General features: G+C 45.0%; 2 protein-coding genes across 2 annotated transcripts in view; one reads left to right on the top strand and one right to left on the bottom strand.

The window, feature by feature from the left end:
• LOC142292075 (protein D7-like) overlaps positions 1-21,373 on the bottom strand; it is a 169,287-nt gene extending 147,914 nt beyond the window's left edge. Inside the window, exon 1 of the mRNA XM_075337174.1 lies at positions 21,306-21,373. The gene's annotated coding sequence lies outside the window, so the exon portion shown is untranslated. The remainder of the gene's footprint in view (positions 1-21,305) is intronic.
• The window catches only part of NCKAP1L (NCK associated protein 1 like), a 418,971-nt gene that overhangs the window by 91,674 nt on the left and 301,890 nt on the right, over positions 1-25,407 (top strand). Inside the window, exons 6-9 of the mRNA XM_075337171.1 lie at positions 1,819-1,909; positions 9,500-9,637; positions 15,234-15,282; positions 22,341-22,497. Of these exons, the coding sequence (XP_075193286.1) occupies positions 1,819-1,909; positions 9,500-9,637; positions 15,234-15,282; positions 22,341-22,497 (435 nt within the window). The remainder of the gene's footprint in view (positions 1-1,818; positions 1,910-9,499; positions 9,638-15,233; positions 15,283-22,340; positions 22,498-25,407) is intronic.

Here is a 25,407-nt window from a genome sequence, read left to right as displayed (position 1 = left end):
ACACCGTGAGACAGATGGAAATGGGAATTTTGCCATTAGGGATAAACAATAAGGGTAACACCTGACATTTATTCTAAGCACCCCTGAGCTCCCTGCCATCCAGAGACTGATTCTTTCACCCTTTGTGGCGATCACATTCCTACTCCTATGCAAAAAAGAAAAGTCCACAGCACTACCCCTGGCTTACTCTTAGCTCTGTCCTAACTAGTGCTCAGGGCAAAAAGAACACTAGTCTAGCTCTATGATAAAGACACAAAGAGAATAAGACAAACAGGAGTAAAATAAACTTCCAGACAACTATCTCCAGAAATGAGTTGCAAAGTGACTTTTCTTTCCATGGCTCACACTGATACCAAGATATAGCAGGCTATCACTGGCAATTACCCAAGCTAAGAAGTGAGTATTTATACCAGAGGGGAGTGGATGAAACAGAACAGCTGACATAGGCCAGGGCAAAAGACCTGAGGACACAAAAGAACAGTTTTAACCCTTGCAGCACTAGCACAAGTAAATGCAGGCTAACAGGAAAGCAAAGCAGCTCCATCCAGTGCAGATGTGCTTGTAGCCATGCGCCGCAACCTTCTGACCCCTAGGATAGCAGAGGCTGCTTTCTATCATTTTAGCCCCTTGACAGCCAGAGCCAAGAGGGGGAGACGACCAGGCCATTTCATAGGACCATCTGGGTGATCCATCGCTTCCTTGTGAAAATATGATACCAAGTGGGGACTGAGGTTGAGCTTCAGAGAACAAATGTGGTCAGCATGCTGAGGGTCCAGAGTAAGTCACCAACTGGAACTTGCGGTCTAGCGGGTAGTATTGTTGGCTCACGTTACAGCCAGTCTGACAGTTTTTGTAGGCCAAAGAATTACAACAGTCACTGGTACAGGAATGACACTGATGTTTAGATATTAGTAATAAGACACCAGCAATGATAGCTGTTACTTAATAATAAACATAGAAAGATAGTGCACATACAGCATTGCATTTATATTCTATTTGTCTAAATTGCTGTGTTTTTCTTGTAATATTTGCAAATATAGAGAGATGGGAAAAACCGCTCACCACTGCAGAGACAAGTCTGAATAAGTGTGTCTGGTAATATCCTATGGTCCGGCACGGATTACGGCAGCAAGTCGAGAAGACTATGGAACGAGGCAATAGGAAAGATCCAGCTGAACTGCAACGGATGAATAAAAATTCTTCTTTATTTCAACTTGACTAAAAAAATATCCATGTTGCAAATAATGACACCGGCTTGTACACACTGATGAATGGCAGAAATATACCACACAACTCGTTTCGGCGGAATGCCTTCCTCAGGTCCGCTGAAACGCGTTGTGTGGTATATTTCTGCCATTCATCAGTGTGTACAAGCCGGTGTCATTATCTGCAACATGGATTTTTTTTAGTCAAGTTGAAATAAAGTAGAATTTTTATTCATCTGTTGGAGTCCAGCTGGATCTTTTCTATTGCCTCGTTTCTTGTAATATAGTTCATTTTTTTGCCATCACTTTCACTACTCCTTGATGCTCTGCCAAAATCATCTTTTCCTTGTTTGTGTCAAGTAAATTAATTGTTGTTGGTTTAACTACCACTGTCTCCTCATTGTCTGCGCTGTTGCATTTTCTTACCTGTTTACAGGAGTCAAACATGGGGAATGAGCAGGGGTTGTCCTAGTAGAGAACAACCCCTTTAAGCATGCTTAGAATGTATGTATACATGAGACCTGGCATAACCTAAAATTATACAAATATATGTGGCATATGGTTTTACAGAGGTTTAATTCTGCAATAATTCATTTTACTGTCTTTCTGAAAGTGACCCATCATTTGCTCGGCTTGGTCAGATGTTACTGGAGTATGATCACCCCCTGAAGAAGCTAAGTGAAGAATTTGGGCCTCATACTAAGGTAGGATAGTCATTAGTACTTTGATTTATCTTAATATTTTTCCTTTATGTAAAAAAAAATGGTTGTTTCATTATAAAAGTATATATGTTACTAGATCATTGGTGCACAATATTTTTTGGTCCAAGGGCCACACTGCCATACTGAGCTAACACAAAGGGCTTCAAATTACATGAATACATCACCAGAACAACCATCATTTCATTAACACATCACTAGAACCAAGTTTTGAGTACTTTAGGGGATTTGAAAACTCTTAATACAGACAGGTCTCATCCCATGCGGCTGACCAGCTGGCCACAGACCATTCGTTGACATAAATGGCACCATATCCTGTGGACCCAGCTGCATCTGTAAATAAAAATAATTTGCTGTTGAAAATCCCTGTAGACTGGTAGCAGGTGTGACCATTGTATGAAAGTCACACTAAATCTTTAAATCATCCTTCATAGGTATGGTTAATCGTATTTGGTGTTTTGGTCTCAAAAACCCCATGTTGCCATAGGTAGCCGGCTGGAAAAAACCTAGCCCATAGGCCTGCCATGACAGGCAAAAACCAGAAGGCTGAGAGCTTAGAGCTGCAGTTCAACACAGTGGAGCTTCCCAAGTTTTTATGTCTTGCATTCAAAAATAGCTTTCTTCTTGCCACTCTTCTATAAAGCTGGATTTGTGGAATATACAGTTAGGTCCAGAAATATTTGGACAGTGACACAGTTTTCGCGAGTTGGGCTCTGCATGCCACCACATTGGATTTGAAATGAAACCTCTACAACAGAATTCAAGTGCAGATTGTAACGTTTAATTTGAAGGTTTGAACAAAAATATCTGATAGAAATTGTAGGAATTGTACATATTTCTTTACAAACACTCCACATTTTAGGAGGTCAAAAGTAATTGGACAAATAAACCAAACCCAAACAAAATATTTTTATTTTCAATATTTTGTTGCGAATCCTTCGGAGGCAATCACTGCCTTAAGTCTGGAACCCATGGACATCACCAAACGCTGGGTTTCCTCCTTCTTAATGCTTTGCCAGGCCTTTACAGCCGCAGCCTTCAGGTCTTGCTTGTTTGTGGGTCTTTCCGTCTTAAGTCTGGATTTGAGCAAGTGAAATGCATGCTCAATTGGGTTAAGATCTGGTGATTGACTTGGCCATTGCAGAATGTTCCACTTTTTTGCACTCAGGAACTCCTGGGTAGCTTTGGCTGTATGCTTGGGGTCATTGTCCATCTGTACTATGAAGCGCCGTCTGATCAACTTTGCGGCATTTGGCTGAATCTGAGCTGAAAGTATATCCCGGTACACTTCAGAATTCATCCGGCTACTCTTGTCTGCTGTTATGTCATCAATAAACACAAGTGACCCAGTGCCATTGAAAGCCATGCATGCCCATGCCATCACGTTGCCTCCACCATGTTTTACAGAGGATGTGGTGTGCCTTGGATCATGTGCCGTTCCCTTTCTTCTCCAAACATTTTTCTTCCCATCATTCTGGTACAGGTTGATCTTGGTCTCATCTGTCCATAGAATACTTTTCCAGAACTGAGCTGGCTTCATGAGGTGTTTTTCAGCAAATTTAACTCTGGCCTGTCTATTTTTGGAATTGATGAATGGTTTGCATCTAGATGTGAACCCTTTGTATTTACTTTCATGGAGTCTTCTCTTTACTGTTGACTTAGAGACAGATACACCTACTTCACTGAGAGTGTTCTGGACTTCAGTTGATGTTGTGAACGGGTTCTTCTTCACCAAAGAAAGTATGCGGCGATCATCCACCACTGTTGTCATCCGTGGACGCCCAGGCCTTTTTGAGTTCCCAAGCTCACCAGTCAATTCCTTTTTTCTCAGAATGTAGCCGACTGTTGATTTTGCTACTCCAAGCATGTCTGCTATCTCTCTGATGGATTTTTTCTTTTTTTTCAGCCTCAGGATGTTCTGCTTCACCTCAATTGAGAGTTCCTTAGACCGCATGTTGTCTGGTCACAGCAACAGCTTCCAAATGCAAAACCACACACCTGTAATCAACCCCAGACCTTTTAACTACTTCATTGATTACAGGTTAACGAGGGAGACGCCTTCAGAGTTAATTGCAGCCCTTAGAGTCGCTTGTCCAATTACTTTTGGTCCCTTGAAAAAGAGGAGGCTATGCATTACAGAGCTATGATTCCTAAACCCTCTCTCCGATTTGGATGTGAAAACTCTCATATTGCAGCTGGGAGTGTGCACTTTCAGCCCATATTATATATATAATTGTATTTCTGAACATGTTTTTGTAAACAGCTAAAATAACAAAACTTGTGTCACTGTCCAAATATTTCTGGACCTAACTGTATGACTATCCAGTGGACCGATTCCCCCATTTGAGCTTGGGCCACTTAGCTGTTTCCCTAATTAGTGCTCTCCTTGCTTGGGATGTCAGCTGAGGTAGGTTTGCAGTGTTGCCTTATGCCTGCTTTACATGGTACTGTCGCGGGCGGGGAGGACGCCACTGCGCTGCGCTCACTAACGCTCGGGTCCGGCGCTACTGCGATGGCTGCTCGGTGGCTCGAGCGGCGCTCCTCGCCCGTGAGTGAAAGGGGTGGTTGGTTTGGGGGATTTTAGTCCGTGACGCCACCCACGGGTTGTGGTGAGGTTGGGCACCACCGCTGCTGGTGACGGGGATCCCAGGAGCGATGGTAGGGAGCAGCTGGGATGTTGTTTTCCCCCTCCGTGGGTAGGGGTTGGTGGTCCCGGGGCCCAGTGAGGTGACGGGGAGGCAGGGCTGGCAAGGTGCAGGGTCGCCTGGACTGCGCAACGCGGTGCCGGATGGCACGGTTGTACTCACTCAGCCACAAATGTATGCAAAGTCTCTGGTAAACCAAACAGCTAGATGGACAGGTCCCGCAGCCAGCTGCTGTGGTTTCTCCCAGACGGTTGGTGGTGGCTGCCTTTCCCTGCACCTTTGTGTATGTTTGGTCCCGATGGCTTCCCAACGGTAACCCGCTCCCCAGCGTGTATATGTGCCGGAGGAGCCCTTTTGCCCGCAGGCTCTGGCCCTTGGAACTCTAGCTGTGGTGGTAGCTGTATTTCCTTCTACTGGTCGGACGGTTGCCTTCTATCGGGTCTTGAATGTTAGGAAACCCCTGGGGTTCCGGTCACTAACGGATTTGACCTCTTTACGGCGACTCCAAGCCTGGTCGGGGTCCGCAGGCCCTGTCGGTGTGTGCTGGCTTCACTTCGCTCCCCGGTTTGGTACCGGCGGGCCACCGCCCGACCCCGGTCCTACGGTTCCGCATTGATCTGCCTCTCCTGAACACGGCCACCACCGTCTGCCAACCTTGCTCTTAGTGCCCGGGCCACACACCCGGACACGGTCAGTTTGCTCCTTCTCACTCCTCACTTCACTCCTCTCACTTCCACTCCCCTAACTGATCTCTTTTCCTTTTCCCGCCTCCAGGACTGTGAACTCCTCTGTGGGTGGGGCCAACCACCTGGCTCCAACCCACCTGGTGTGGACATCAGCCCCTGGAGGGAGGCAACAAGGATTTTGTGTCTGGCTGATGTGCCTGTCTCGGGGTGGGGGTGTGTGTTGTAGTACCTGTGACGACCTGGCTAGTCCAGGGCGCCACAGTACGATCTATTGTGCAATTTCACGATCGATCGTACCCGCCCCCGTCGTTTGTGCGTCACGGGCAATTAGTTGCCCGTGGCGCACAAAGTCGTTAACCCCCGTCACATGCACTTACCTGCTATACGACGTCGCTGTGGGCGGCGAACATCCTCTTCCTGAAGGGGGAGGGACGTTCGGCGTCACAGCGACGTCACACAGCGGCCGGCCAATAGAAGCGGAGGGGCGGAGATGAGCGGTACGTAAACATCCCGCCTACCTCCTTCCTTCCACATAGCCGGCGGGTGCCGCAGGACGCAGGTAAGCTGCTGTTCATTGTTCCCAGGGTGTCACACGGAGTGGCATGTGCTACCCCGGGAACGATGAGCAACCAGCGCCATCTTAATTAAACAAGATTATGAAACCAAGCGACGAGTACACGACTCAAGATTTATGAGCAATACTGCGTCGCTCGGAGGTGTCACACAGCCCGATGTCGCAAGCGATGCCGGATGTGTGTCACAAAAAACGTGACCCCGACGATCTATCCCAGGATAGATTATCTCATGTAAAGCACCCTATACTTCATTCATTTTTGGATGATGGATTGGACACTGCTGTGTGAGACGTTCAGAGCTTGGGCTATTTTTTTATAGCCTAACCCTGCTTTTTCCTATTCCATAATTTAGTCCCTGACCTGTCTGGTGTGTTTCTTTTCATGATGATGTTTGGTCCTTAATTTTCTCTAACAAACCTCTGAGGCCTTATCAGAACAGCTACAGTCATACAGAGAATAAATTACACACAAGTGGAGTTAATTTACTAATTAGGTGACATCTAGAGGCAATTGCTCACTCACATTTTATTTATGCATATCAGGTTACAGGGGACTGAATACAAATGCACATCACAATTTACAGATTTATATTTTTAAAAATATTTAGAAAACCATGTATCATTTCCTTTACAATTCACAAACACTTGCTACTTTCTGTTGGTATATCGCATAAAATCCCAATAGAATCCATTTAAGTTTGTGGCTGTAATGTGAATAAATGTGGAAAAGTTCATGGGACATGAATACTTATTCAAGGCACTAATAGAGTAGAAATCCAGCAATCTGGTCCAAAATAGGTTAAAAATAGGTTCTTTCTTTATTTCATGTTCAAGTTAAAAAAAATTTTCCATCATGAATTCATAGGAATAAACGTGAGAGGACGCGTTTCGAACAGAGTTTGTTCTTAGTCTGTCTCTAGTAAATGGACACTAACAGAGTGATTTAAAAAGACATGAAACCGGACATAGAATCTGAAAAGACTGCACAGATTCAAGGTGATTAATTGGAGTAGTTCGACTCCCATGGGAAATAAGTGGTTATATCAATACACATACAATATATCTTTCTTTAAATTCATACCCAGGGGAGTTCTAGTGTCCATTGTAAAAATCCACTTGATTTCCTTGCGACAAAGAATATCTTTAAATTTTTTTATAAATAATAAATATAAAGATTAAAGGGAACCTGTCAGCAGAAATTTCCCCTAAAACCTCACAGATTCCCCCTCTGCAGCTCGTGGGCTGCATTCTAGAAAGGTCCCTGTTATTATTGTGCCCCCTTTCTGACCAAAAAAAAGAGTTTATATAGAGGTACCTTTTTGGCTTCGGATTCTATAAATCTGACACGGGGGCGGGCAGCCTGATGGCCGTTATTCTGCCCCCTGGTCCTGTATGCCGCCCCCATCGCTGATTTCCATACTTTTGGACGCCGCCCACTGCTCCAGCCATCCCCGCGCATGCCCAGTGCCAGTCTCACGGGACTGAGCACTGTGACTGCTGGTGACGTGTGCGCAGGCAAGTGATTATGGGCGGGACTGTGACTGTTATCAGCAAGTACCCGCCCATAATCTCGTGAGCGCGCAAACCTCTCCAGCGTCACACTGTGCTCAGTGTAGATGCTAGACTGTATGGGCTGCTTCCAGGGATGACGTCCCTTTGTCACGTGATAGGGGCGTGTTCAAAATACTATCACGTGACAAAGGGATGTCATCCCTGGAAGCAGCCCATACAGTCTAGCATCTACACTGAGCACAGTGTGACGCTGGAGAAGTTTGCGCGCTCACGAGATTATGGGCGGGTACTTGCTGATAACAGTCACAGTCCCGCCCATAATCACTTGCCTGCGCACACGTCACCAACAGTCACAGTGCTCAGTCCCGTGAGACTGGCACTGGGCATGCGCGGGGATGGCTGGAGCAGTGGGCGGCGTCCAAAAGTATGGAAATCAGCGATGGGGGCGGCATACAGGACCAGGGGGCAGAATAACGGCCATCAGGCTGCCCGCCCCCGTGTCTGATTTATAGAATCCGAAGCCAAAAAGGTACCTCTTTATAAACTCTTTTTTTTTGGTCAGAAAGGGGGCACAATAATAACAGGGACCTTTCTAGAATGCAGCCCACGAGCTGCAGAGGGGGAATCTGTTAGGTTTTAGGGGAAATTTCTGCTGACAGGTTCCCTTTAATTGTGGTACTAGCAATGTTATTTATTTGATTTCATGCGTTAAATGTCATCTGCAGTATATAGGTGGCACGACACGCACATTGAGAAAGAGGCTGTCTGAACATATATATGATGCAAATAATGCAACTACTAGAGGATTATCTGGAGCATCGCAGCACTTTCTCAATGTGCATGCGGGCAACATGGATTCACTGCAGGTTAATGCAATTGAGAAAGTGTGTCTACCAAAAAGAGGTGGTAATCTTAAAGATATTCTTTGTCGCAAGGAAATCAAGTGGATTTTTACAATGGACACTAGAACTCCCCTGGGTATGAATTTAAAGAAAGATATGTTGTATGTGTATTGATATAACCACTTATTTCCCATGGGAGTGAACTACTCCAATTAATTACCTTGAATCTGTGCAGTCTTTTCAGATTCTATGTCCGGTTTCATGTCTTTTTAATCACTGTCAGTGTCCATTTACTAGAGACAGACTAAGAACAAACTCTGTTCGAAACGCGTCCTCTCACGTTTATTCCTTTGAATTCATGATGGAATTTTTTTTTTAACTTGAACATGAAATAAAGAAAGAACCTATTTTTAACCTATTTTGGACCAGATTGCTGGATTTCTACTCTATTCATGCTGATGCTAAGGTCTGCCTACCTCTTTCTTTCCGTGCACGGTCTGGACTTGATCTCGGGTACAGGTGAGCGGGGTCACCCCCTTCCTCTGTTTTGGTACTTATTCAAGGCACTGTAGTTGTAAGTAACATGTGAGCTAGTATGGACCTGGATTGAATTCATTATATGTACTTTGCTCTTGTGGCTAAACATTATTCTATACAGGTTTTTGGGACAAATGAACTGCAATTGTTAATGTTTTCCTGCCTATAAAATTATTTATTATGATGAATGGGAAGGGAATTTGTCAGCAGGTTTTGTAATCTGAAGACAGCTGGAGATAGAGGTGGACACACGGAGTTTAACAATGCATCATTTATTACCTGTGTGCTGTTGATTACTTACAGTGACCTCGGGTTATCATTGACAGGACAAAAAATTGTTTAAAGAACTGAAGTCCTCAGTGGTTGATACCTTTTAATATCTATCTGAAAAGATGGTAATAATAGCAAGCTTTCGAGACTACTCAGGTCACTTCATCAGGCATGGTACTACAGGACTACATTAGTCCGCCGAAGCTCCCGAGTCCCTACCCCTCTGATTAGCAACTCTCTGTCTATAGACTTTGTAAATATAGAGCCTTTTGTGGGCGAGGTTAACTTTCTGAGCTCTGCTGCATTGCTAAATCTAAATACTCTGATGTCACAACAATGTTGGATTCATCTTGGATCTCTTTGCCTATATTATGCTGCTCTCAGATGAGGCAGCAAAGACCTGCTGACAGATTCCCTTTAAGTATCATGTGATTACTACAATATATACATTTCCCAACTTTAATTCTATTCACACTCATGCCAAGTATGTTTGTTCTTTTCCTCCTTAGACGGTTACTGATGCCTTGATGTCTTTGCACTTCTTGTTCTGTCTGCGGTCTCATTCAGCTGATCAGTGGAGAGGGGCTCAGTTATTAAACCTCCTCAACAATCCTGCAGCAATGATTTCTCCATGTACATCAGACACGGTAAGACAAGGAAGCGTTAAGACTGCAGCTTCAATGAAAGCACAACTGGAGTAAGATTCTCTCATTTCATTAAGAGTCGTATAATAAATTAGGTGAATCTTATGACATCCGTGTACCTTCACCATTAAAGTGGTGTAAACTTTGGTTAAGTTGACAAGAAAAGCTTCTCCACATCCCGTCTTGCCTCAGCTCCACTCACTTTGATGTAAATGGTTGGGATTAGTGTAGAAACATCAAAAATAGTAACATTTTTGCACATAAAAAAATTGCTGCTTTCTCGGATTTTATGTCAGAAATCTGGTCTAAAACACCTTGATGAATAGAATCCTTGGGGCTCGATTTATTAAGATTAGTGCTGTGCACGCCAGTCTTAATGAAAGGGCTCGTTGGAATCCGAAGTAGCTGATTCATGGGGTAGACATACCCATTAACTGGTGTGTGCAGCGTCGGACTGGCTATTGGAGGAATCTCCAGTAATACCAGGCCTGGCTGCGGTTACCTGCACTGAACTCTGAAGCCTTCACCTGAGCTCCGGAATGCAGCCTGGACTGAACCGCGAGCGCTAAGTGATTGATTCCCCGGCGATTGCGGTTCAGTCCATAACAACCGCAGACAGGCCGGGCGGCACTCCGTAGCTGTCACCTGAGCTCTGGATTGCAGCCCAGTCTGTCTGCAGCTGTTATGAACTGAACCGCAATTGCCAGGGAATCAATCACTTGGTGTTACGGTTGCTGTGGCTCTGGAGACTATGTCCGGATTTCTTGCTACTGCACATGTGCAAGTGCTGGAGACTAAGTCCTATCTTGGAGCCATTGCACATGTGCGGGTGACATCATCGCTGACACGAAGTCACATGTCTCTGACACATTCTAAGCTGATTGGCCACTGGTCATGTGCTTGTGACATGTGGTCACATATCTCTGACACCTTCTATGCCGATTGGTCGCTGGTCATGTGCTTGTAACGCTTTGCTCGGTGATAGGCCAGCGTGACGTCATTGCTGTCATTCTGGCAGCGGATTGGCTCTGGTGTCCTCCATCTTGGATGAGGCACAGAGTCTATATAAGACCCTGACGCACGCCGCCCGGCGCTCAGTCCTCTTGGTTCATGCATGCGAGTAGACGCTCTGTGCACGTTCCTCTAGGCATCTCTCTGTCTATGTTAGGTGAGCGCTACCGGCAGGGTAGCGTTCTTATACCTTACAGCTTCGGCTGCAGTCCGTATCCTTACCTCTTAGTGGAGCTGGGCCTTGTGATTCTACTCGTAGGTGTACGTTGCCGCTAGGGTAACGTTCCTTATACTGCGTGTGGCAGTTGTTCGTATCCTCGCACACTAGGGGAGCGAACAGAGGTAGGAGCTTTGTGCGGCTTATGCTGCTGTCCGTCTCTTTTGCACCACTAGAAGAGCGGACCTAGGCAGGTGCCATATCTAGTGGTTCGTGTCCTCGCACACTAGTGGAGTGAATGCAGGTAGGAGCTTTGTGCGGCTTACGCTGCTGTCCGTCTCTTTTGCACCACTAGAAGAGCGGACCTAGGCAGGTGCCATATCTAGTGGTTCGTGTCCTCGCACACTAATGGAGCGAACGCAGGTAGGAGCTTTGTGCGGCTTACGCTGCTGTGCGTCTCCTGGCACCACTAGAGGAACGGACCTAGGTAGGTGCCATGTCACACTCACTGCTTTTGTCTCTGTGATCTTTAACAGAGACTATTCCACACACCCTCCAAGTAAGGGAGGAATTGCTTTATTTTCTAATTATATTCCTCTGTGAGTATAACAGAGGTATTGCACTCTGCACTTGTGCTATCATTATTTACAGTGGCACACTTATATACCCCTTATCCTCTGCCATAGTCTGCAGCAGAGTCTTTGCACGGTGGACCCTGACTGTCTTACATTCCTTTAGGTTTTATTATCAGACAGCCCCCCGTAACACTTGGTGCTCGTGGTTGAGTCCTGCAAGTCCCCCGAGTTCATTCCAGTCTGCACTCCGGAGCTCAGGTGAGAGCTCCGTAGTTCAGTGCAGCTAACCGCGGCCAGGCCTGGTATTACTGGAGATTCCTCCGGTAGCCAGTCTGACACTGGGTGTGTGCCTCCAGTTTCTGGCATAACTTTTTATGAATTTGATGGGGGAGCATAGCCATGCCCCATCCCGCTCATGTCCCACCCATGTTTTGTCCAAACTGGTGTAGTTTGCCGAGACTGGCGTGTAAACACCAAAAGTCACTGCTGCGCAAAAAAACTTATTAAGGTGTTTTACACCAGAATTCTGGTGTAAAAACCTTAATGAATTGTGCTCTTAGTGTTTTATTTTTTATGTCATTGCATATGAAGTACATTTTATTGGAATCATACTTCCCGATTCCTCATTTGCATGTTTTGCAAGTCACTTTTCTTTGTGTCTTATGGTATTCATTGCTGTGGTGCATGCTGTTCATGAATTTTGTGGAAAGCAAAAAATTTACTTTAATTTTTTCCTTTAACTTTTTTTGTGACTTCTTATTTCAAATGATGAATCAGGCAAAACCATCAAGAAAGCTTCAATCTTGGCAAAATTAAAAACAGATTAAACAAACACATAAAAATTATTTAAAAAAAAAAAAGGCACGAATGAAAAGAGGAAAAAGGTGGAAATGAAAAACAGTTAAAATACACCAAAAACAAAAAATAGGCACAACATCAATGATAAATCTGCCCCGTAGTCTCTATCAAAGATCAACTTTAGGTACTTAAGAACCAAACCTCTTTTCCAGTTCAGAGCTACCCAAGGATGAAATTACCAATACCATCCGCCTTTAGTGCCAGCATTACCTTCTTGCATGTCATTATAGCACAGTAAGAATAGATCATTCCCACCATAATGAACTCAAGATACAATCATCACTCCAGCGCCTGATCCTAAATAAAATCGCCTTTGTAATCAACATTCAGTCAAGCCTGAATTTCATAGTATACCTTAGCTCAAATAAACATTGTCCCTATTTGGAGCCATGGTTTTCATAATTACAAAGCCCAAAAAGTAGCGGTTTGAGAGGACCAAAAAAAATGTAGATTTAGATTTGCTACCAACGATTAGTTCTTCCTTTTCATTACACAAGAGTCTGACAGACGCAGACTGAATGCATATATCAATGTGCTGCCTTTTTTCAGTCGTCAGATGCAGCCATTGACATTATTAAAATATTCTTAACAGACAACTGGCCGGGAGCAGTGATCATGAGCTAAATATTGTGACTTAAAGGGTTTTTTCCACATATAAAGTTCATTATAATGAATTAATAGATATTGGAATAATAATTAGTTTCGCAATTGGATGTGATTATAAAAAATGTTCCTGTGCTGAGATAATCTTATATATGTGTCCCTGCTGTGTACAGTGTAATGGCCGTGTCTGACCGTACAGGGACATGGTCTGATCATACCACAACTCCTGGAAAGGGGAGGATTTAAAAAAAGTATAAAGTATAAAGCATGGGCTGTCATATCATTCTTTCTTTAAAACATTTTAAAAACAGACAGGGAAATGTTTCACCTCTCAAAAAAGAATCAGCTGTGATCCTGTGCTGTAATGTCTTTATACTCTTTTGCTTCCTCCCCTGCCCAAGAGCTGTGGTATGATCAGACCATGTCCCTGTACGGTCAGACACGGCCATTACACAGAAGCACATATATAAGATTATCTCAGCACAGGGACTTTTAAACACATTCATTTGTATAAATTATTATTCCAAGATCTTTTGATTAAAATAAACTTTAAAATTAAGTTTGTTCATAGGCTAACCCCTATAATATTTAATGCTACCACCCCATCTACAAAACTGATACAGATCCGCAGTTTGTCAGGGATTTTTCAGTGTGATCTATGGCATTTTCATTCAAAACAACTATTACAGATCATTTATAAGAATGCATTCACCACACTGTCATCTAAATCTCTAGTGCTTGGCCAAGCCTTTTAATCACTAGAGAGGACCTGTCACTTCCCATAAATATGCTGTTCTCCTGAATCTGGTGCTTTGTTTTTTCTTTTGTTCTTGCACCCCTCCATTGGCCCCTTCTTAAGTCTCTTTCACATGTCAGTGAAAAACACACACGTTTTTCACTGACGTGTTAAAGATGAATATGGCCGTCCATGTGCCGTAATTTTGGCACACGTGTTCTGTGTGCTATCCGTGATAGCACACAGAGATCAAGCACTTCTAAGCTCACCTGTCCATGACACTGCTGTCCGCGGTGCTAATATCTCCTGCACTGCTGTCTCACCGCTGTGCTGCTGTTACTTTTAGTTGCAGTTCAGTGAATATTCAAGAGCATAATTAGGGGCAGTGGATGTCCCAGTAACTGTAGGCTGTGCTGGGGCCGCGGCGGAGGCTTGGGCTGCCATGCTGGGGTAGCTTCTGCGGCGGCTGTACGTGGTGGGGGCTTCAAAGAAATGGTGCCCGGAGTCAGCGCATATTGAGCTCTACGCTCAATGGCAAGCCAAGATCTCATTTGCGCAAGCCCCACCTCTGGACGCTATTTTCCTGAAGTCCGCTGGAGGGAGATCAATGGGCCGGAGGCGGCACCTGTGCAGATGAGAGTTTGAGTCGAAAGCTCCATCTGCACACGCGCCGACTCAGGGCAGCATTATTTGAAGTCACCACTAGTTCTGTAGCGCCAGTCCAGCCGCCAGAGACCCCCGCAGACACCGCACAGCCGCTGCAGCTGCCAGAGACCCCGCGCAGACACTCGACAGCTGCTGCAGACACCGCACAGCCGCCCCAGCAGCAGCCACCGGAGATCCCGCACAGTGGCTGCAGACAACACACAGCCGCCACAGCCCCTGCATGGCCACCGCAGCCCCTGCACAGCCGCCTCAGCATTTCCCCTGGCTCTTTTGACCTCTCTCCACCACCCCGGTAAGCTACATTCAGATTTTAAGACGTACCCCTCACTTTCCCAAATTTTTGGGAAGAAAAGTGCATCTGATAATCCGAAAAATACGGTATATTCATATATATATATATATATATATATATATATATATATAAAAATGAAATCTTGAATTACTCACTTTTCCCCAACAAAAACTAAAATGAATGAACTGGTAGGCCATATACCGTAAAGGGAAAAAAATCAAAACACCAGATTTGTAGTTTGTCAGTGATCACGCTTTTCTAAAAGAAATTCTGTAAGAGGTAGACAACCATTTCATCCCATTTTGAATTTGTTTCTCATTTTTCATTACATTGTTCGGTAAAATGAATGGTGTCATTCAAAACTACAGCTGGTCCCGCAAAATACAAGCCTTCAAATGGCTATGTTGACAGAAAAATAAAATAGTTATGGCTTTTGGAAGAATGGGAGGGAAAAAAAAACAAACTCAGAAACAATAAATTGCCTGTTTGTGAAGGGGTTAATATATAAAATTCCTTTTTTTTTTAAACTATCACATAATGTTGCATGTAATGTATATCTGGCCTTATTTCTGCATTTCTTCGGCCTAATTCTTATTGAATTATTTGTAGAAGAGAATAGAATATATTTTTAGTAAAATGCTGCTGGCAATTCCCAAGCAAGTCTAGTTTATTGTGTCTAAATACTGATATGTCTGTTTCAGATGCCTTGTGAATATTTATCTGTTGAGATAATGGAACGATGGATCGTGAGTAAGTGTCTTGTCTATTCATTCAAAGATGTCATTTAATATCGGGTCCTGTACAACAGAGTAAAGCCCGCTACACACGCTTCAATATATCTCACAATCCGTCGTTGGGGTCAAGTTGTAAGTGACGCACATCCGGCATCGTTTGTGAGGTATCTGCGTGTGACATCTACGTGCGATCAGGATTGAACGCAAAACCGTTGATCGCAAACACATCGTATTTGTCTAGAATTGAGCGTTTTGTTGCACGAACCTAGTCAATTGTAACGTGTGACATCCCACATACGATTTTGGTGTCTGATGCTATGTGCGCAGGTGTGCGTTCTGCACCGCAGCTTAAATAAGGTCCGCTTCAGAGCGCAGCTGAAAAGCTGCGTTCTGAAGCGCCTCACAATGTCTGTCATTCACTAATCTCTGTCAGTCGGTCACTATCTCTGTCCCTCACTCTCTGTCCATGTCAGTCTATCCCCCTCTCTCATATACTCACCGATCCCTGATCCCCGGCGCTGCACAGCATTCACACTGCTCCGGCGGCTTTTACTGTTTTGAAAAAGCCGGCCGCCCATTAAACAATCTCGTATTCCCTGCTATCCCGGCCCACCGGCGCCTATGATTGGTTACAGTGAGACACGCCGCCACGCTGAGTGACAGGTGTCACACTGCACCCAATCACAGCAGCCGGTGGGCGTGTCTATACTGTGTAGTGAAATAAATAATTAAATAATTAAAAAAACCGGCGTGCGGTCCCCCCCAATTTTAAAACCAGCCAGATAAAGCCATACGGCTGAAGGCTGGTATTCTCAGGATGGGGAGCTCCACGTTATGGGGAGCCCCCCAGCCTAACAATATCAGCCAACAGCCGCCCAGAATTGCCACATACATTAGATGCGACAGTTCTGGGACTGTACCCGGCTCTTCCCGATTTACCCTGGTGCGTTGGCAAATCGGGGTAATAAGGAGTTATTGGCAGCCCATAGCTGCCAATAAGTCCTAGATTAATCATGTCAGGCGTCTCCCCGAGATTCCTTCCATGATTAATCTGTAAATTACAGTAAATAAACACACACACCCGAAAAAATAATTTATTAGAAATAAAAAACACAAACATATACCCTGGTTAACCACTTTAATCAGCCCCAAAAAGCCCTCCATGTCCGGTGTAATCCAGGATGCTCCAGCGTCGCTTCCAGCGCTGCTGCATGGAGGTGACCGGAGCTGCAGAATACACCGCCGCTCCTGTCACCTACACACAGCAACTGAAGACAGCCGCGCGATCAGCTGAGCTGTCACTGAGGTTACCCGCTGTCACTGGATACAGCGGTGGCCGCGGGTAAACTCACTGACAGCTCAGGTGATCGCGCTACTCATCTCAGTTGCTGCGTGGAGCTGACCGGAGCGGCGGTGAGTAGCGCGATCAGCTGAGCTGTCACTGAGGTTACCCGCGGCCACCCCTGGATCCAGTGACAGAGGGTAACCTCAGTGACAGCTCAGCTGATTGCGCGGCTGTCTGCACTTGCTGCGTGGAGGTGACAGGAGCGGCGGTGTATTCTGCAGCTCCGGTCACCTCCATGCAGCAGCGCTGGAAACGACGCTGGAGCATCCTGGATTACGCCGGACATGGATGGCTTTTTGGGGCTGATTAAAGTGGTTAACCAGGGTATATGTTTGTTGTTTTTTATTTCTAATAAATTATTTTTTCGGGTGTGTGTGTTTATTTACTGTAATTTACAGATTAATCATAGAAGGAATCTCGGGGAGACGCCTGACATGATTAATCTAGGACTTATTGGCAGCTATGGGCTGCCAATAACTCCTTATTACCCCGATTTGCCAACGCACCAGGGCAAATCGGGAAGAGCCGGGTACAGTCCCAGAACTGTCGCATCTAATGTATGCGGCAATTCTGGGCGGCTGCTGACTGATATTGTTAGGCTGGGGGGCTCCCCATAACGTGGAGCTCCCCATCCTGAGAATACCAGCCTTCAGCCGTATGGCTTTATCTGGCTGGTTTTAAAATTGGGGGTGGGACCGCACGCCGTTTTTTTTAATTATTTAATTATTTATTTCACTACACAGTATAGACACGCCCACCGGCTGCTGTGATTGGGTGCAGTGTGACACCTGTCACTCAGCGTGGGGGCGTGTCTCACTGTAACCAATCATAGGCACTGGTGGGCGGGGAAAGCAGGGAATACGAGATTGTTTAATGAGCGGCCGGCTTTTTCAAAATAGTAAAAGCCGCCGGAGCAGTGTGAATGCCGTGCAGCGCCGGGGATCGGGGATCGGTGAGTATGAGAGAGGGCTGCTCAATTCAGTTACTCAGGAGTTTAGCGGTCACCGGTGAGCCCTTCACAGGTGACCGTGTGACGCCCTGGCACAGCCAGGTTGTCACAGAAAAAGTTAATCCTCCTTGGTAATATGATCCCACACCGATGCAGCAAGACAAACCACATCCCCCAGGGTAGGAGAAAAGCAGAGCAGAGGGGAGGGGCTGGAGCAGAGTGTTTGGAGAGGAGACAGAAGTGGAGCCTGGAGCTGTAGCTCCCAGGCTGAAAGCAAAGCGTGCTCCGAGAGGGCCGGGACAGGCTGTAGTGAGGAAGGGGCGAGCTAGCCGGAACAGGGTGGTGGCCCCTCAGTACCTGGGTGACCCGGATCACTACAGGGGAGTGGACTCCCCGTTCCCGGCTGAGGAGAAAGAGGAAGGGAGTGGAGAGAAAGGCACCTGGCTGCAGGGAAAGAACAACAAGGGCTGCTGCACCGTGTGTGGGACACTAACACCCCCGTACCGAAGGCTGCGGACACCGGCAATTCCTAGTTTACCAGTGACTCCGTGTGACTTACTTGTGAGTACACCCGTGCCCTCGGGCACCGCACTGCGCCCTGCTCCCTGCTTACCCCATCACCGGGCCCCGGGACAACCAACCCCCTACCCACGGAGGGGAGAACTAACATCTAGCTGCTCCATACCATCACTCCCGGGATCCCCGTCCAGAGCAGCGGTGGTGTCCCAATCACCACAACCGTGGGTGGCGTCACGGACAATATAAATCTCCCTTACCAAATCTCTTTATACTGTGGAGCCTTGGATCACAGACCGGGTCACACCACCGTGATACCCACAAAAGTGACCTCGTGGCCCGGATCTGAGTACCCCTGGTTCCCGGGCGACACAACCGCTAATCAGGACGCGACACAGACAGAGCCGCAGCATGACAATGAAGTCGGGTGAAGTTCACCCGAGTTCATTCTGACAGTGCGGCTCTGTCTGTGTCTGCTGTCATCTGCCATTCAGCTCTGCTACATGGCTGTCTGTGTCTGCTGTTAGCGGCCATGTAGCAGAGCTGAATGGCAGATGACATAGTAAAAACGCATCCCTACACATTACACACGCTTGGCAAGTCAATAAATAAAAAAAAAAGGTGCCCAATGCATACGTCACAAAACACATGATCTAAAGGATCGCACATAAAATTGATCAATTTAACATAGACTACTAACGCACGTGTGACAGCAAATGAACGACCTACGTGTGATCTCATTAGATCCCGTATGCAACCTGGGCGTGTCACATCGCAAATGCGATTGTACAACTAATTGCAACGTGTAAAGCAGGCTTAAGAGTGATGTCTGCAAGCAAACGAACATGATCAGAAACAGATTCTTAAAGAGAACGTGTCATTTAAAAAATGCTATTAACCTGCAGATATGAGGTTATTCTGCTGTCTAAGGCCTCTTTCACACATCAGTCATTCTGGTACATATGTGACAGTTTTTATACGTACTAGAATCACGGACATACGCAGACCCATTAAAATCAAATGGGCCTGCGCACACATCAGTGATTTTTTACTGACCGTGTTTCCGTGTGGCGAGCATGCACGTTCGTGTTTCTGCACGGTGACATGTCCGTTTTTTTCTGGCATCACTGATGTCCCACGGACCTATGGTTTGAACCGTGAAACACGTACCAGGAAAAAAATTTCTTATCAATAAAAAACGTTTTATACTCACCTTCTCTAGCGATGCTGTGTTCGGCCGCTGCTGCCTGCTGCTTCCAAGCCGGCTATTACTCTCATGAATATGCACTGCACAGCCGACCTGGAAGTAGCAGCAGCAGTGACACAGCAGTGTCCGGACACAGAAGAGCCGGAGACTAATCACTATGGACAACAGGAGCGGGGACAGGTGAGTTTGGAGTACCTGATCTCCATGTGCTATCACAGATCACGGATAGCACATGGAGAACACATGTGTGCTATGAATCATGGCACATAGAGGGATGTATGCGTTTTTAACATGTAAGTGAAAAATGTCTGTGTTTTTTACTGAAGTGTGAAACAGGCCTAATAGTGTTGTGAACCTGCCCGGCATTGGCACCAAGAGCCCCACTGCTGGAAATTCACGTTATTCCTCCCAGCAGTGTTCAGATTTCAGTCATCAGAGTCATTATGCACTGAGTGGTGACCAAACCCATGCTGGCGCCACACTAATGACTGAAACACTGCTGGGACGGGAGGAATAAAGTTAATTTCCTTCTGACAGCGGAGCTCTCAGTGTCGGCGCCAGGTAGGTTCACAGTGGTATTAACCTGCAGATTGACCTTATATCTGCAAGGTAATAGTATGTTTTACATGACTGATTCCCTTTAATGAAGGGATATCAGAGTAATCCTGTGAAGGTTTATTAGTGCTTAATGCTCTGTCCTATCTATACTCACTTTTCCGTCATTCTATACTTACTGTATCAAGACAAAGCAAAAGTATGTACAATTGTTAGAAAATGTGACAGTATCAATAACGCAATAGACGTGATTTATGCAACTATGTCAGCCGTGTGTTATAACTGCAATAAAAAATAGCACTGGTGATATCGGACACCTTGATTATCGGTTTTCATTTCCAAAAGAGGAAGGGGGCATCAACTTTCAGAAATATATCTCCTCTTAGCTTCTATTACCCCTTTATACCATCTGAATATTGAAAGCAGCCCCCTTCATGAAGACACAATCCCATTCCAGAAGAGCTGTATGTGCAGCATCCAGTCTTCATGTATGCACCCATAGACCAAGGCTGGGAGCTCACTTGCAGTCCTTCTGACGTGGGGTTTTGTAACATGGAAATGTTAAAGGGAACCTGCCAGGAGATTCATGACCAGTCCGATGCAGGTGCCCACCTCTTCTCCCCACCCCGCTCCCCTAGACTGACAGGTCTCTCACTATGTTTGTGTATAAGGAGAATCCTGTCAATCTAGAGGAGCAATGTGGTGAGAAGCCACAAAGGACCCACCTCTTGGACTAGTCAGCTAAATTGATTTTTCCGCAGCCAGTTTTTTAAAGCATATTTTCTCTGAATCACCCAGCATTTCAGAGTAAAACACATACAGCTACAATAATGCAGCCCGATTCTGATTTATGCTGCTCGCGGTTCAGGCAACATGAATCAGATGACAAGTTCCCTTTAATTGGATGGATTACATTGGATTATACAGAAAATCATAGGGACTTTTTTGACTATTACATGTAATCCTGTGGATAGGAAATTGGGAAGGAGATTATATATATATATATATATATATATATATATATATATATATACATATATATATATATATATATGAATCTCTTCATCTACAGTCTGTTTTTTTGTGACATAATCCCTGAATATATTTATGCTTCCGTGGGATTTATTGGATTAATTTCCACGATTACCTTATTAAACAGCAGGGAAAATATGTTGGAACCCAAAACATCCATACAACATCTGTCACGACCCATTTACAAATATTACAATGTGTAATGTCATTATTGTCACATTTTCTATGTAGTTGGCACACTGATTTCATATTTATGTGTACAGTATTTAAGCACTAAAAGTAAAGATTTAACAATATACATCACTTTTTTCTATAAGTGCATAGTTATGACTAGTATAAGACTTTTTATGAGATGTATTAAGTATAAAGGGTTGGTTCACCCCTATTCATTACTGGCCTCATCAATAATATGTAGAGAAACAATGTTTCAAATACCTTGTGTGGCCAATATTGCTTGTGTGCGGCGCTATTGTGATCTGCTCGCCCCCTTCGCGTGATCACCGGGCTCCGCGACTTCTGATGTCTGGTAATGTCACGTCAACTGAGGCAGGCCACAGTCTTCCTGAGTGACTGGGCTGTGGGTAGAGTTTCACTGCTCGGCACAACCTGGCATCACAGCCCGGCATCTCCCTGCTCCCTGCAGAGCGTGCAAACAGGAACTATGCTGAGCTATGACGAGAGGTGAAACACCGCCCACAGTCCAGTCACTCAGGAAGACTATGGTCTGCCTAAGCTGACGTGACATCACCGGACATCAGAGGTCACAGAGCCAAGGGGTCATGTGAAGGGGGTGAGCGGATTGCAATAGCGTCACTCACAGGTACTATTGGCAACACAAGGTATTTGAGTGAAACCTTGTTTCTCAACATAATATTGTTGTGGCCAGTAATGAAAAGGGGTGAATCACCTCTTTAACTGTTAATTTGCTGATCTGATTGCCAAGTTTTGGGGTCTCAGCAGTTTGACTACCAGATATCAGTAATTTCGTACCTACAAATGGCATTAATGACACATCTAAGTGATACAACATTCTAGGATATTTTTTTTATTAATTTGACCTGTTTAACCATCTTTAAAACAAACTAAGATGTCAGCCAAGTTCTTTTTATAAGCTAAGAAAACCTAGACCCTATAACAAATCTATCTCCTTCCTATCACCATCCAGTCTGCAATATACTGTATAATTGCAACAATTCACTTTCAGCATAGAAAAATAAAGCATGAGATTATATTTTTATTTATAGGGAGAATGGGCCGCTCTTGCTTAGTTGATGGAGGTCCTATACGAGCGACCTTCCTTTATTAATTCAGGATGTACTAGCAGGGTATTTTAGAATCGCTCTTCCTATTACAATAAGTGACAAATAGGCTTATAAGATGATGGGGGCATTTTATTTTGTTTCCACTCGAGAAATTTAAGGTATTACTGTGGATAGCCTTAACGTAATATTTGTTTGTCTCTGCTTGCAGTTGGATTTCTGCTGTCACACGCTGCACTCAACTTACACCAGGCAAGCTTGGAGCTTTGGAAATCAGCGCTTCAGGGTTCCCAATGCATCACACTGATCAGGGATGATGTTCTGCTAATTCACCGGGTTACTGAGGAATTCTTTGGCAGCTTAAAAGGGTATGCAACAAGTAATATATAAAGTGCATGCAACAAGTAATACATAAAGTGCAGGTTATAAAGTTGTAATTGATGACAGAGGCTATTTATTTAATTCTTTCTTTAAACCTACCTTAGATTTACACAATGTCAGATCTATTTGGGGATGACTATTTCAATATTACATAGGTTTTTTTTCAGTCTTTTGTTATCTTGCCACTTTCCTGAAAATGTTTGTTTTGATCCATTGATACATTTTTAGATGGCACTTTTCAAGATATGCAAATAAAAAATAATATTTACTTTGGCAACTACAGGATCAAAGTTACATGAGCTTGTTGCAGACATTTTTAAAGGGTTATTTCCCCCCCCCCCAATAAACAAGTAACTTGCTGATCACTTGGGGTCTGACCACTGGGAGCTCCATCTGTCCTGAGAACAGGGCTATGGGACTATCAGAGAAAGCACTGGATGGTGTGGAGGTTTACCATGTCTACTTCTGCTCCTTTCAAGTTGGGGCTGCAAAGACCAGTTTTTTGGGGATCCAGAGCGCCTTATAGAATGAAGGAATACTTCTCACCAGACCGACCATGTAAAAACAGCCAGCAGCTTTTCATTGCCTGTTGGATTACATATAAGGGTCTGTGTGTAAAAAATAGCAAACACGTACCAGAGGCACGGATGTGAGATAGAGGCCTAAAACAGGTTCAAAGAATACAATGGCACAGTAAAGATTACTCAGTGATGACTTTCAACAAGTATTTACTTTACAGAAATAAAGAGATAAGGCCACGTCACACTAAGCAACATCGCTAGCAACATCGCTGCTAACGAACAACTTTTGTGATGTAGCAGCGATGTTGCTGTGTTTGACATCCAGCAACAACCTGGCCCCTGCTGTGAGGTCGCTGGTTGTTGCTGAATATCCTGGGCTGTTTTTTTAGTTGTTACTCTTCCGCTGTGAAGCACAGATCGCTGTGTGTGACAGCGACAGAGCAACAACTAAATGTGCAGGCAGCAGGAGCCGGCTTCTGCGGACGCTGGCAACCACAGTAAACATCGGGTAACCAAGAAGCCCTTACCTTGGTTACCCGATATTTACCTTCGTTACTAGCGTCCGCCGCTCTCAAACTGCCAGTGCCGGCTCCCTACTCTCTCCACATGTAGCCACAGTACACATCAGGTAATTAACCCGATGTGCACTGTGGCTAGGAGTGCAGGGAGCAGGGAGCCGGCACTGGCAGTGTGAGAGCGATGGACGCTGGTAACGAAGGTAAATATCGGGTAACCAAGGTAAGGGCTTCTTGGTTACCCGATGTTTACTGTGGTTACCAGCATCCGCAGAAGCCGGCTCCTGCTGCCTGCACACGTAGCAGAGTACACATCGGGTAATTAACCCGATGTGTACTCTGGCTAGGTGTGCAGGGAGCCAGTGCTAAGCGGTGTGCGCTGGTAACCAAGGTAAATATCGGGTTGGTTTCTCGATATTTACCTTAGTTACCAAGCGCAGCACTCTTCCACGCGGCGCTGCTGGCTGGGGGCTGGTCACTGGTTGCTGGTGAGATATGCCTGTGTAAAAAATTTTTCTTTTTATTTACATATATGCCACAGACAAGGTACACATATTTAAAAAATTAATTAAAAAATCAGTGAGAGGGAAAGGTGGGAAACAATACACCCTACTCCTCACCCTTCCTATCATATAGGGGTCGACGTCCTAATGTTTAATGACGCCCCTATTCCTCGTCGACTGACGCCCTATAACAACCCTCCACTTGCACTAGTAAGATACCGTGTGCCCTAGTTTAAAGTGGGTAAGGTGAAACACCCAAAGTCAGACCCATACAGATAGTAAGTGACATCAATATAATCCAGATACTAATTCACTGTCAATAAATGTCATCTATGGGGGAGTTATTACTCAGTCGACTATTAGTCAAGGGTATCAGATCAAAAGAACTGCTGTTGCACATGTCCAGGATGCACCCTACGCGTTTCGCCCTCTTATCAAATCGCTAGGGCTCATCAGGGGTATAGAAATAAATCCTTGACAATTAAATCACAGCTTCAACCGGTGATAGTGAATTACACCAGAACAGTTTTAAGTACTGTAAATAATTTGTCCTCCAAAAGTACAGACCAGGAAAATGCATCTGTAGAGCAGTCCCGGATTATAAGCATATCCCTCAGCCAATCTGTGAGATTCAGAACACACCCAAATATGCACGTACTGGTCTGGTTTAGTTAAGGATAGATGTCAGCACATTGAAAAAATTCCTTCATCCCGTGATACAGGCTCAACCATGTCACAATGGTACAAATGTCCTCGGGAAAGCCAGTCTTTCCTCAAAAAATCCGGATCCAGGACTAGGCAACGCTTATAATAATGCCTGGACGAGCAGTGTCATCTGGATAACGATGTATATCCGGTCCGGGTGTGCACTTACTTACTTACTTAAAACTGTTCTGGTGTAATTCACTATCACCGGTTGAAGCTGTGATTTAATTGTCAAGGATTTATTTCTATACCCCTGATGAGCCCTAGCGATTTGATAAGAGGGCGAAACGCGTAGGGTGCATCCTGGACATGTGCAACAGCAGTTCTTTTGATCTGATACCCTTGACTAATAGTCGACTGAGTAATAACTCCCCCATAGATGACATTTATTGACAGTGAATTAGTATCTGGATTATATTGATGTCACTTACTATCTGTATGGGTCTGACTTTGGGTGTTTCACCTTACCCACTTTAAACTAGGGCACACGGTATCTTACTAGTGCAAGTGGAGGGTTGTTATAGGGCGTCAGTCGACGAGGAATAGGGGCGTCATTAAACATTAGGACGTCGACCCCTATATGATAGGAAGGGTGAGGAGTAGGGTGTATTGTTTCCCACCTTTCCCTCTCACTGATTTTTTAATTAATTTTT

Source organism: Anomaloglossus baeobatrachus, chromosome 2 (assembly GCF_048569485.1).
Source record: "Anomaloglossus baeobatrachus isolate aAnoBae1 chromosome 2, aAnoBae1.hap1, whole genome shotgun sequence".
Taxonomy (NCBI): Eukaryota; Metazoa; Chordata; class Amphibia; order Anura; family Aromobatidae; genus Anomaloglossus; species Anomaloglossus baeobatrachus.
This window is presented reverse-complemented; position numbering and strand designations above follow the sequence as displayed.